The sequence below is a fragment of the Ammospiza nelsoni genome, chromosome 26 (assembly GCF_027579445.1).
Source record: "Ammospiza nelsoni isolate bAmmNel1 chromosome 26, bAmmNel1.pri, whole genome shotgun sequence".
Lineage (NCBI taxonomy): Eukaryota > Metazoa > Chordata > Aves > Passeriformes > Passerellidae > Ammospiza > Ammospiza nelsoni.
In genome coordinates this window covers 445649-459621 of record NC_080658.1, presented here as the reverse complement: position 1 = coordinate 459621, position 13973 = coordinate 445649, and the positions used below count along the sequence as shown (strand labels likewise).

The following is a 13973-nucleotide window of genomic DNA, read 5'->3' as shown; positions in this document are numbered from 1 at the left end:
TTATTTGAGCTGTGTGATAATCCCTGAGGATATCCAGAGAATCCAGGCCTCCAGGGGTGGTTGAATGCCTCTTCCAGCCTCATTTTCCTCCCTTCTTTCCCCCAAATCCCTGATAATTTATTGACACGCAAGATTCCCAACTCCATAGCTGAATTTCCCAACAGAAATTTTCTCCCAAATCCCTGATGATTCATTAACACACAAGATTCCCAACCCCACAACTGAATTTCCCATCATTTCCCCCCAAACCCATTATGATTTTCACCAACCCTCAATCTGAATTTCCCAGCATTTCCCACAAACCTCTGATGATTTTTATTCAATCCCAACCTGCATTTACCATCATTTTTCCCCCCAAACCCCTGATGATTTTCACCGATCCCAACCCGAATTTCCCATCATTTTCCCCCAACCCCTGATGATTTTTACTCAATCCCGAACTGAATTTCCCATCATTTCCCCCAAAGTCTTGATGATTTTCACCCAAACTCACAACTGAATTTCCCACCATTTCCCCCAGCCCCTGATGATTTTCACCCAACCCCAAGTTAAATTTCCCACCATTTCCCCTAGCCCCTGATGATTTTCACCCAACCCCAAGCTGAATTTCCCCCCAAACCCCTGATTATTTATCCCCAACCTCAATCTGAATTTCCCACCATTTCCCCCAAACCCCTGACAATTTTCACTCAACCCCAACCTGAATTTCCCATCCTTTCCCCCAAACCCCTGATGATTTTTACTCAATCCCAACCTGAATTTCTCCCCAAACCCCTGATGATTCTCACCCAACCCCAACCTGAATTTCCCATCATTCTCCCCCAAACCCCTGACGATTTTCACCCAACCCCAACCTGAATTTCCCATCCTTCCCCCCAAACCCCTGATGATTTTTATTCAATCCCAACCTGAATTTCCCATCATTTTCCCCCAAAATCCTGATGATTCTCACCCAACCCCAACCTGAATTTCCCACCATTGCCCCCACGCTGACGATTCTGCCCCAGCCCAGCTCTCGTACCCTCTCCGGGCCGGGGGTCCCAGCCCAGCCTCTCCCCGATGGGCGAGAAGACGTCTCTGACGAACACCTGGATGTCCTCGTAGAAGTCTGTGTGGGACAGCAGCGTGCCCAGGATGCCCAGGTTGCAGCTCAGGTCGCTCCACACCGTGTAGTTGGGCTCGTTCACAAAGGCTTCCATCACCTTCAGCACCTCCACCGTGCTGATGATGCCGGCTCGGGCCTGGCGACGAGGAAAAAAAAGAAAAAAAAAAAGAGATTAATCCCCATTTCTAATAGCTCGTCCATTTATTTTATTGATTATTCGGAAAATACAGGGATTAATCCCACTTTTTAATGGGATTGCTGCATTCCCAGAGTATTTTGCCCCAATCCCAGAGGATCTTCCCTGTTCCCAGAAGATATTGCTCCATTCCCAGATGATTTTTTCCCCCAATCCCAACTGATTTACCCCAATCCCAGCTGATTGACCCCCATTCCCATAGGATTCCCCCCATTCCCATAGGATTTCCCCCCATTCCCAGCTGATTCCCCCCATTCCCAGCTGATTCCCCCCATTCCCATTTCCAGCTGATTTTCCCCCATTCCCAGCTGATTCCCCCCATTCCCATTCCCAGCTGATTTTCCCCCATTCCCATCTGATTCCCCCCATTCCCATTCCCAGCTGATTTTCCCCCATTCCCATCTGATTCCCCCCATTCCCATAGGATTCCCCCCACTCCCATAGGATTTCCCCCCATTCCCATTCCCAGCTGATTTCCCCCATTCCCATCTGATTCCCCCCATTCCCATTCCCAGCTGATTTTCCCCCATTCCCATCTGATTCCCCCCATTCCCATTCCCAGCTGATTTTCCCCCATTCCCATCTGATTCCCCCCATTCCCATAGGATTCCCCCCACTCCCATAGGATTTCCCCCCATTCCCATTCCCAGCTGATTTCCCCCATTCCCATCTGATTCCCCCCATTCCCATTTCCAGCTGATTTTCCCCCATTCCCAGCTGATTCCCCCCACTCCCATAGGATTTCCCCCCAATCCCAGCTGATTTTCCCCCAATCCCAGATGATTTTCCCCCATTCCCATAGGATTCGCCCATTTCCATAGGATTCCCCCATTCCCATAGGATTTCCCCCAATCCCAGCTGATTTTCCCCCACTCCCACAGGATTCCCCCATTCCCACAGGATTCCCCCATTCCCAGCTGATTTTCCCCCATTCCCACAGGATTCCCCCCATTCCCATTCCCATAGGATTCCCCCCATTCCCAGCTGATTTTCCCCCCATTCCCATTCCCAGCTGATTCCCCCCACTCCCACAGGATTCCCCCCATTCCCATTCCCAGCTGATTTTCCCCCATTCCCATAGGATTCCCCCCATTCCCACAGGATTCCCCCACTCCCAGCTGATTTTCCCCCATTCCCATTCCCAGCTGATTTTCCCCCATTCCCACAGGATTCCCCCCATTCCCACAGGATTCCCCCCATTCCCAGCTGATTCCCCCCATTCCCAGCTGATTCCCCCCATTCCCACAGGATTCCCCCCATTCCCACAGGATTCCCCCCATTCCCACAGGATTGCCCCGCAGTGCCAGGGGCTCACCAGGGAGAAGAGGTCGTTCTGCAGCCCCAGCCTGTCCACGGGCGGCAGGGACAGGTCCCTGATGGCCGGGATCAGGCTCTCCAGCATGGCCGGGCTGTACTGCGTGCGGTAGAACCCCACCGTGCCCAGGTTCAGCTGCGGCACAAGCAACAAACAGGGTCAGCGGCCAAGGACCGCACATTTCACACCTCTTTGTGCCTAAAATGGGCTCTGAGTTTGTGTACATTTAAATAAAATTCGGTTGTGTTTGTATATTTAAATAAAATGCCATTTATTCTTGCACGTAATCATATAAAATCTGATTTATGTTAATATATAGTTGTGTATATGTATCTAAAATATGCCCTTATATCAATTCATAGCTATATAAAATATGTATTTGTATTTATACTTACTTATCTAAATTTTATAGGCATTTATCTAAAAAATCTTTTTATCCATATATATTTATCTAAAAGATCGTCATACTGTTATATATTTAAAATATGCCTGTGTATTTACACATATTTATCTAAAATACATCTTCATATTTATCTAAAATACATCTTCATATTCATCTAAAATACATCTTCATATTTATCTAAAATACATCTTCATATTTATCTAAAATACACCTTCATATTTATCTACAATACACCTTCATATTTATCTAAAATACATCTTCATATTTATCTAAAATACACCTTCATATTTATCTACAATACATCTTCATATTTATCTACAATACATCTTCATATTTATCTAAAATACATCTTCATATTCATCTAAAATACATCTTCATATTCATCTAAAATACATATGTTTATATATGTGTTTTATATATTAAAAGCATATGTAAGAAAACTATATACAGAAAACCAATATATCAAATTATGCATTGATATATATGCATATTTTTATATGCATTAAAAAATTATAATTTTAAAAAATATAAATATATTGTATATCTGTATTCATTAAAATAATAAAATGCATAGCCTTATAATATATATGTAGTTAAGAATTTTAATATAAATGTATTATAGTAAGATAATATATTTAATACATGGCATAAAGTATATCATGATTGTAATAATTATAATGAGACAATAATACCATAACCATAATAACAATAATTGCAATAATAATGATAACAATGACTAAAAAAAACACCACATCTCAACTCAAATCCTGCCTTTAATTTCACTTATTTTTCCAGATTTGAATTCTCAAAGAATTCCAGTAGACACTGTAGGAAAATGGGAAAGAAAGGGGAGGAATGGGAACCAAAACTCCACAGCAGCACAGGGAAGAAAAGGAGGTTTTCCAGAGGAAAATCAGAATTCCAAGGGGAAAGGGAAATAAAAGGGGGAGGAGGAAAACGAAATTTTGAGCTCTCACCTTGACCCACTGCTCTGGCTTGGTGTCCTTCAACACCACGGTGAGCTCGGGCTTGTCCATCAAAATCTGCATTTTGGCACAGCTGGGGTCCTCGCTCGTGCAAATACTGATGGGCACCATCCACATGGGGAAATCCTCCCCTGCAACAGAGGGAAACGGGGGGAAAATGGGTGCAGAACACTGAGAAACAGCTCAAAACCAGCCAGGTTCAGCACTGAAAACGAAATTGGAAATAAAAGGCCCAAATCTGGAATGTCTGTTTTCAGAGGTAAAAATCTGAGGGAAAATGACAGTTTTAATCTGGAGTAAAATGTCAGTTTTAGAGTTGAAAATATGAGGGAAATCACAGTTTTAGAGCTAAAATCCCCAAAATCTTTAAATCAACTTTCAAGCCAAACATTTTAATTTAGATAAGCATGGAAGGGGAGTGGAATCAGTGCTGGAATCAGTGGTTGTGCCCACCTGAGGTGTTTTAATTTCATTTATTTCAGCAGCACCACAAACCAGCTGCTCCCCAGCCCCTCAGAGGGCCCCGGCCCTAAAATTGACATTTTTGAAGGAATTTTGAGACAAGAAATGCTGCTCTCCATGCCAAGATATGAAACTACAAGTGGGAAAGGCCCAAACTTGGATTTCCTCACATTTCCCCCCCTGGATCCAGGCAGAGCACAGGCCTGGGGCTGTTCCAGCTCCCAAAATTGCTGCTTTTGGATGAAAAACAACAAAAACCCAACAATATCCCTTCAAAATTGGGATATTTTGTGGTTTTGTGCCCACCCATTCCTGCTCCCTGCTCTCCTCTTACCAGTATATGGTCCACTGGCACAGAATTTCTTCTGGACCAACTTCAACACTTTGTCATCTTCTTGCTGAGGGAAAAAAATTAAAAAAAAAAAAAAAAGAAAAAAATGTGAGAAAATGAGAAAAGGGGATGATTAGTTTAATTTCGGTCCCTGTGTGTCATTGCCCTCTGTTTCATGGAATAATTTGGTTTACCACCCCTAATGCAAGGAAGTCCTCTAAGTCAGGGAATATTGTTAAATTTGATCCAAAATTTAGGCACAATTCCATTTTCACCACCCCTGATCCACAGGAATGCCCAAAATTTGTGAATATTGTTAAATCTGATCCGAAATTTAGGCACAATTCCAATTTTACCACCCCTGATCCAAGGGAATGCTCGAAACCAGGGAATATTGTTAAATTTGATCCAAAATTATGGCACAATTCCATTTTTACCAGCCCGGATCCAAGGGAATCCTCCAAATCAGGGAATATTTCTGAATTTGATCTGAAATTAAGGCACAATTCCCTTCTTACCTGTTCAGCCTCCACGTAAATGAGTGGAAATCCCATTTGTTTGGTCCACGTGTTCATCACAGCAGCAATGGGTTTGCCACTGGCTTTTTCCAGGCTTTCCCAGAGATCCTCTGCAGGAGAAAAGGATTTGAATCAGGTTTTATGAGTGATAACATAGGGAATGTTGGGTTCTTACTTCACCTTTTACACTTTTGGGTTTTGTTGAAATTTAACAGATAACAGGCAAAAATAAAATGGAAATAGTTTAAACCTCCTCAGGAAGGAGAGAGGGGAAAAGCAGCCTCTTTACTGCTAAAAAACCCCAATCGATACACGTGGTGATACAAAAATTAACATTAAATATTAAAAGAGAACAACATTTCCCTTTAGGTTTTTTATGTATTATGTCAAAAATTGCTGAGCAAACACCACGGATTTGGATTTGGCTGATGGAGCTTTGATGTCCTCACTTCCACGTTTGTGCCTGATCCACAAAAATAGAAGGTTTAAAAGCAAAAATATCAGATTTTGACCTGTTAAATCACAGGATCAATACTGCAGAAGGCTCTCTTGGCAAACCAAAGAATATTTGTAGGATATTTTTCAGTGGTAACTGAAAATATCTTACAAATGTTGGAGATCACCTCAGCCACACACTCCAGGGACAGAAAATCCCCAGGCACGCTGAATCCTTCCCGTGCAGGGCATGAAACTGGGAACAAGCCAGGAACGTCCAGGAATTTCAATTATTTCAGGTGCAAAACCAGCAGTTTTGAGTCCCAAAATAACTTGTGTGCCCATCCCAGTGACCCAGTTACCTGTGGCAGCATTCCTCTGCTGGAACTTGGTCAGGTACAGGTTCATTCCTTTCCGGAAATCCTGGGAACACACAAGTGGGGATGTCACAGGGATCTCCCATCCTCCTCCTACTCTGCTTTTATCCCCAGGAAATCAGGCAAGGAATCTTCAAAATCACTAATTCCGTCTGCATTTCCCATTATTATTCTTCCCAGATGAGCTCAAACAGAGCTTGAAGTGGAGAAATTTTCAAAACGCAGAACAACTTCATTTTTTTTAAACCCCGGTAATTTTAGCTGTAAAAAACGCCCTGAAAATGTCAAATTCTCATCCCTTCACCTCATCCCCAATGTAGTCGTGCAGCATCCGGATCACAGAGGCTCCCTTGCTGTAGGAAATGGCATCAAATATTTCATCCACCTCGGAGGGATGGCCCACGCTGACCTGCGGGAAGCACCACAACCCCCAGTGAGAACGACCTGGGCTGCCAAAAAATTGCATTTTGCTTGTGGCAAAGTTTTAGAGTTGAAAGTCCGAGTGAAAATGTCAGTTTTAGAGGTAAAAATGTGAGGGAAAAATCACTTTTAGAGGTGAAAATCTGAGGGATTCTTTCTCTCCTCTCCCACTGCTGGATTGTTTGAGGGGAATCTGAAAATCCCTCACATATGTCTGGGTCAGGGCTGGTTTGGATGTTAAACATGGTTTAAGTTATGTTTTGGCGCTGGATCAGATAAATTTGGGGATCTCCCTTCAACCCCTGGCTTCCCAAAAGCAGCAAATCTTTTGTTAAATTAAGATTAAGATTATTAAATCCAGGAATAGTGGGCAAGGCACGCTCAGGGAGTGAATCACTCTAAAATGCCCTGCTGGACAAGGTTAACTCCCAAAATTTACTTTAAATAATTTGTAAAGCATTAGAATCCACAGGAATTAGATCTTTAGGAATTAGAATTCCTAGGAGTTCCAAGGGAGGTTTTTGGGGCACGGGGAGAGCAGAGCCCACAGGGCGCAGCCCCAGCTCCGGATCCCGCTTTGCCCAGCGACCACCACGGAATTCCCTTTCCAATCCCAGGGAAAAAGGAGGGAAAAGGCTGGAAAAGGAGGGCTGACCTCGATGGGGTGGCTGTTGTCTAAGGCATCGAGCTCCTGGGCCCGCGTGTAGTCGGCAGACACGAACTGGGTCCAGATGTCGTACTCGGGGAAGCAGTGGTCCACGCACAGGTACTCGATCCACGAGGCAAAGCCCTCGTTCAGCCACAGGTGGGTCCACCACTCCTGCGGGGCACCAAAGCCAGGCATGAGGGGCAAAACCCACAGGGAATAATGAATTTGTTATTTTGACACAGCGTGCTGCTGTTTAGGGGCACCCAAACTCAGATTTTGGGCGGGATATGAAGCAAATTTGAATTTAAAAAGGGTATTTTGGCGGTACCGTAAACCACCATTTAAATATTAAATTTTGTTATCACGGCGTGCTGCTATGGAGGGGCACCCAAACACAGATTTTGGGCAGGATATGAGGCAAATTTAAATTAAAAAAGGGGATTTTGGAGGTACCATAAACCACCATTTAAATATTAAATTAATTATGTTATCACAGCATGCTGCTGCTTAACGGCATCCAAAATCAGATTTTGGGCAGGATAGGAAGTAGATTTAAATAAAAAACTAAACCTTGAAGGGTTAGCTACTATATACCACCGTTTAAATATTAAATGAATTATTTTAACACAATGTGCTGCTGTTTAGGGACACGCAAACCCAGATTTTGGGCAGGACAGGAAGCAGATTTAAATAAAAATTAAATTTTGAAGGGTTACCTACCATAAATCACTATTTAAATATTAAATTAATGCTGTTATCACAGCGTGCTGCAGCTTAGGTGTACCCAAACCCAGATTCTGGGCAGGACAGGAGGCAGGTTGGAATAAAAGTGGATTTTGGAGGGCTGAGATACCATAAATCACCATTATAACAGCATGCTGCTGTTTAGGTGTATCCAAACCCAGATTCTGGGCAGGACAGGAGGCAGACTGGAATAAAAAGTGGGATTTTGGAGGGTTTAGGTACCATAAATCAGTATTTAAATATTAAATTAATGCTGTTATCACAGCATGCTGCAGCTTAGGTGTACCCAAACCCAGATTCTGGGCAGGACAGGAGGCAGGCTGGAATAAAAGTGGATTTTGGAGGGCTGAGGTACCATGGTGACGAGGTTCCCAAACCACTGGTGAGCCAGTTCGTGTCCCACCACCAGAGCCACCCACTGGCGGGACGAGGAGCAGGAATTCTTGGGGTCGATGAGCAGAGCAGTCTCCCTGTGGGGCAGAGAAAACAGAGCTCAGCAGGGACGGGACAAGCCCGGGGCATCAGAAACCACAACCCAAAGGAGGTGAAATTACCTAAGGGAGGAAAAAAACCCCCCCAAAAAACCAACCCACAATTTATCTCAGTGTAGCCATGACATTGTCAGGGTGAGTTCCACAGCTGCTGCAGCGCTTTGGAGCAGGAATTATTTTATGGCATGCAAGAAGTGGAAGGAAAAAAAAAAACAAACAAAAAAAAACAGGCAGAAGGAGGAAAATTTAGTTTTTATTTATCAAAATGCTCCCCTAGGTAATTTTTGGAAGCTCAGCTACCTCTGTGCTCAGATCTTGTTCCCCTTAGTGGTCCCAAAGGAATTCTGGCTGTTCCAAGAGGTGCCAACAGCACTTTCTCCTCTGTGGCACCTCCAGCCCTGCTCAGGGACCTTTGGAATGCTGAAATTCCAGGGAAAAACCTCCCAGAAAACCTCCCCAGGATGGGGCCTGCAGGTGCCCAAATGGGGCAGAGCAAACTCAGCACCAAGGGGCAAAAATTCACAGCTCCAGCCCAAAAATTCTCCTCATCCAGGATAAATATATTAAATTGTTTTCCCCACAAGGAATAAAATATCGGATTTCATCAGAATTGCAATAAGCAGGGAAAAAAATTAAAACCTGGGCTTGAATTTGTTTTGGATTTTTTAAGGCCAAATTCAAACTGAGCAGAAGAAATCCCAAATTATTTCAGGGTTTAAAGTCCAAAGCTTACAAGTTGGTCAAAATTCAGGGAAATCCTCCTGACCACCAGCACAGAAAATGAATTAATATCAAGCAAAAGTGCAAAAGCTTGATCAGAAGAAGGAAAAAAATCAAACTGCAAAGGAAGGCGAGTTAATATTTTTGATTTTCCCACTTCCACACCTTTACTCTGTGGCTGCCAAATTTACCTACGAGGCAAAATAAACTCTCCCAACTGTGTCAGGAGATTTTATGGGAGAAAAAAGGGGCCAAGAAGGTTCTTGCAATTTAAAACCCTCAGCCAGTGGCTGAATTTTGCCTTCCCAAGCTGTAACACCACCGCCAAAATCATCCAAACCAAACTAAAAATTGAAAGGATTGGTTCTGTCTGATTTGGGATGACACCCAGCAATTAGAGCTGCCTCAAATGAATCCAATTAACTCCAAGAATTAATGAACAGAGAGGGGGGAAAGACAGTATTTTAACATCATACCTATAAGTAACAAGGCCCCAGTTCTCCATGGCACCTTTATAAAATAAATACAAAGGTTTATTGATATTGATCCACACCTCTTCCTAAAGGTTTTTTAATTAAAAAAAAAAAATCAAATAAAATACAATTTCAGCAATAAAGTGAGTTACTTTACCAGCAGCAAAGTCTGCAATAGCTATGAGATCAATTTTAGGAAGAGGGTAAGGAACATTGAAGTAGTCCTTATAAAAAGGCAGAGTTTTAGCAGCAACCTGTAAGAAACGAGAGGAGAAATGTTCTGTTAACCTGGAACTGGGCAACACTTGGGAAATTGTGACTGAAACTGAGGAATTAGGATTGAAACTAAGGAGTTATGGTTGAAAATAGGAAATTATGACTGAAAATAGGAAATTACCATTGAAACTATAAATTTATGACTGAGACAAAGAAATTACAACTGAAAGTAAGAAATTGTGACTGCAGTTAAGAAATTAGGATTGAAAAACTAAGGAATTATGACTGAAACTAAGAAATACGGCTAAAATTAGGAAATCACGAATGAAACTAAGAAATTATGACTGAAACTAGGAAAAGAAACCCCAAAACTCCCAGATTTCTGTGAATCACCAGACCCCAAACCCCTAAACCAGACTCGGATTTACCTCCAGAGCAAACTTGCCGTTCTGGGCAAAAACGCCCCAAAAACCAGGAATACAACCAACAAAAAACTCCAAGAAAACCCAGAAAAAAAAAACCCAAAACTTGCTGATTTCATAGAGTGACCAGACCCCAAACCCATCTCAGATTTACCTCCAGGGCCAACTTGCCCTGCTCGGCCTTGCCCACGGGCGTGTAGATGCGCACCAGGACATGTGTAACCCAGAAAAAATGAACAAAAAAACCCCCAAAACCCCCAAAATTGGCTGATTTCAGTGAATGACCAAACCCCAGACCTGTCTCAGTTTTACCTCCGGGGCCAACTTGCCCTGCTCGGCCTTGCCCACGGGCGTGTAGACGCGCACCAGGACTCCGCTTATGTCGAGAACCCACCAAAAACCCCTATAAAAACCCCCAAAAACCCCAAAATCCCCTCAAACTCAGAGATTTCTGTGTGCGACTGGATCCCAAAGCCATCTCAGGTTTACCTCGAGGGCGAACTTGCCCTGCTCGGCCTTGCCCACGGGCGTGTAGACGCGCACCAGCACGCCGTCCTGCGAGCGCGCCTCCACGAAGTCGTACTCGCCCACCACGAAGGCCACCAGGTACGTGGACATGACCGGGGAGCGCGCGAACTTCACCTCCACCAGGCTCTCGTCGTCGGGGTACGGCCGCCGCTCCACCACGTTCTGACAGACAACACGGCCAGTTTGGGGGCTTTGGGCCTCCAAAACATCAATTTTTTAACCCGAGCGCTGCGTTTTTTTTTTTTTTATGGCACAAAGAGGTTCAGAAAAGGTAAAAAAAAAAAAACCCAAAAACGGAATTTCTAAATGGGATTTCTTGATGGATTTCAGATCATCCTGCTGCTGCTGTCTTTATCACCACTAAAACAAGTTAAATCTCAAACCATTTGGGGAGTTGCTCCAAAATAACTCCTAAATTACCATTATGAGCAACTTTCCAGCTCCAGGACTGGAATTATTTGGGATAAAACCCCTCAGGTGCATCATGCCTGCTCCAAAGTGGGAATTACCAACATGCTGCAGAAACCATTCCCTCCTTGGGGTTAAAATTCAAGGGATTTGGTGTTTTCAAGCAGTTCTCTCGTGGCTGAAGTGCCCCATCCCAGCAGCAGGTGTGATTTTATTATTATTATTAAGTATTCATAAATAATATTAATTATAATGTAGTTACAGTGTAATTATAAATATTACAATATTTATATTGTATACAAGTATAATTATTACATATAATATACAATGATTACATAGTATATATAATTTTCCTATTATATTTCTATTGATAATATTAGCATATTATTGATACTATAATAAATTTTAGTTCATATTTCAGTTATATCCCATTAGCAAATAAAGAGCTTCAATCCCATCCCAGCAAGGCACCCCTCTAAATCCAGACCCAAAAACCTTGTGCAGGGCAGGCCAGGCTTTATTTATTTATAAATGAATTTATTTATAAATAAATAAACCCTATTTTAAAACCAATTCTTCTCCAGCAAGATCACCTAAAAACACGTGCAGGCAGCAAATCAAAAATGCTCATTTGTGTTTGTTTGTGTTTACTCTGTTTCCACATTTTGTTCCAGCTCTGGACAGAAACCCAAACAGGAAAACTCACAAAGGATTTTTTTCCCAGTTCCTCTTAATCAAGCAGCACATGAAATTAATTTTAATTTTGTTTTTTTAAAACCACCAGGTTTGTCCTGACATCAAATTCTGTGTTTCTCTCCCCATTTATTGCAGATTTTATTCCCAGCTGTTATCAAGGCAAAATTTTAATTATCAATGGCATATTTAATTGAAATATTTAGGAACTTACCATATTTGACAAAGCTACTCTGTCTTTGGGAACCACCAAAGAAATATCAAACGTTGCTTTGATTGCAGGCTCATCCCAGCAGGGGAAAGCCCTGCGAGCATCAGTGGCCTGGAATAAAGAGAATTAAACAAATAAATCACAGCACATTGTGGTAAAAACCACAGAAATTCAATTTATTTCCAGCAAAAAAAAAGGGAGAATCATGGCTTGGTCTCCTCACTGCACTCCTGACCTCTGAATTAGGTTTTTATTCTTCTTTCACTCCCGATTTTACATAAAAATTTGTCCAAATTGAGCAGAGGCACAGCAGGAGGGGAAGCACTGAGGGCACCCAGGCGGGCACAAACCACCCCAAATTTGTCCAGAAGAGCCCCACAAATGCTCTGTTTGTGCTGGGGGAGTGCCCTGGACAGCACCAGCCCAGCCCTGAGCTCACTGCAAGGAGGGGAAAAATAATGGAAATTTCTGATATCCATCCAGAGGGGATGGGTGAAGGTGAGAAAATGTGTCTTTGCCTTTTGATTTACCCTTTGTTGCAAGGATAAATCCTGGTTCGAAATGTAAATGAAAATGAAAAGAAAAAGAAAATAAAAATAAAATGAAAATAAAAATAAATAGAAAAAGAAAATAAAAATTAAAACAAAATTAACATTAAATTAAAACTAAAATTACAATTAATTTAAAATAAAATTAAAAATAAAAATGAAAATAAAAATAAATAGAAAAAGAAAATAAAAATTAAAACAAAAATAAAATTAACATTAAATTAAAACTAAAATTACAATTAATTTAAAATAAAATTAAAATCAAAAATAAAATAAAAATGAAAATAAATTTTAATTAGAATTTTTAAACGAAATAAAAATGAAAATATAAATGAAAATTAAAATAAAAAAGAAAATACAAATGAAAATAAAAATGAAAATATAAATAAAACAAAAATGAAAATATAAAATAAAATTAAAATTAAAATAAAAATGAAAATTTTATAAAAAGAAAAATAAAAGAAAAATAAAAATAATGCAGAGAGGCTTACCTCGAACTGGGTGACGGCGGCGTAGCGCGTGTCCCCGCTGGGTGTGCTGTACTTACTCCGGTAAAACCCTTTCATTTTGTCATTCAGCTCCCCTACAAAGTCTATCTTGAGCGTCCCTGTCCCTGCAACACAAGCACACAGACCTGGCCTGGGCAGGTGGCACAAAACTTCGCTGTGGGGTTGTTCCCTAAATAAAACAAACCCACAATTCCCCACAGGGTTTTTGGATTTTTTTGAACAGAGCAGCGACCAAGAGGGACCTCAAAAGCTCCATCTTCCAATGAAACTTGGAGGAAAGTCTGCAAACTCCGGGATTTAAGGAATTGTGGCAAATCAATGATGGATTTCAGCGCAAACCAGCCAAAATCTGCAGTTCCAGGGCAGGTCCAGGGAAGGAGCTGCTGCCCAAAGCCCCAGCAGGCAGGGAGGGCTCTTACCTTTCTGCAGGGTGCTGGGGAAGGACAGAGTGACCTTTTCATCCTCATTCTGGTAGTTGAACCCTGTGGCGTGAACCTCTGGAAAGGGAAAAACAGCACTGGGATCAGAATCGTCCTGGAAAAGGGTTTGGGCTCAAAACTCTGCAAATTCACCCAAAGCAGCTGAGCTCCACAGCTCTGAAATAATTCTGAGTGATTCTGAGTGAGGAACTACAGGAACGGGAATTCTCTCTCGTGGCGGGAATTGCAGGAGTGAAAGTTGGGCTGAAAAACCCCAAACCTGCAGGAGAAACGGGATTTGTGTCCCAAGAATGGTGAAATACAGCCCCAAATTCCCCCCTTGCTGTTAAACACTCCCGTCAGTGCAGCAGGATTCCCATTAATTATCCCAAAC

At 42.2% G+C, this 13973-nt stretch overlaps 1 protein-coding gene across 1 annotated transcript in view; it reads right to left on the bottom strand.

Moving 5' to 3' along the window:
• The window catches only part of NPEPPS (aminopeptidase puromycin sensitive), a 34407-nt gene that overhangs the window by 5952 nt on the left and 14482 nt on the right, over nt 1-13973 (bottom strand). Inside the window, exons 3-17 of the mRNA XM_059489018.1 lie at nt 13580-13657; nt 13143-13264; nt 12107-12214; nt 10753-10953; nt 9783-9879; nt 9629-9662; nt 8297-8411; nt 7204-7368; nt 6433-6537; nt 6114-6174; nt 5317-5426; nt 4802-4865; nt 3997-4136; nt 2617-2751; nt 1022-1241 (exon numbers count right to left, since the gene is read on the bottom strand). Coding sequence (XP_059345001.1) covers nt 1022-1241; nt 2617-2751; nt 3997-4136; nt 4802-4865; nt 5317-5426; nt 6114-6174; nt 6433-6537; nt 7204-7368; nt 8297-8411; nt 9629-9662; nt 9783-9879; nt 10753-10953; nt 12107-12214; nt 13143-13264; nt 13580-13657 — 1755 coding nt within the window. The remainder of the gene's footprint in view (nt 1-1021; nt 1242-2616; nt 2752-3996; nt 4137-4801; nt 4866-5316; nt 5427-6113; nt 6175-6432; nt 6538-7203; nt 7369-8296; nt 8412-9628; nt 9663-9782; nt 9880-10752; nt 10954-12106; nt 12215-13142; nt 13265-13579; nt 13658-13973) is intronic.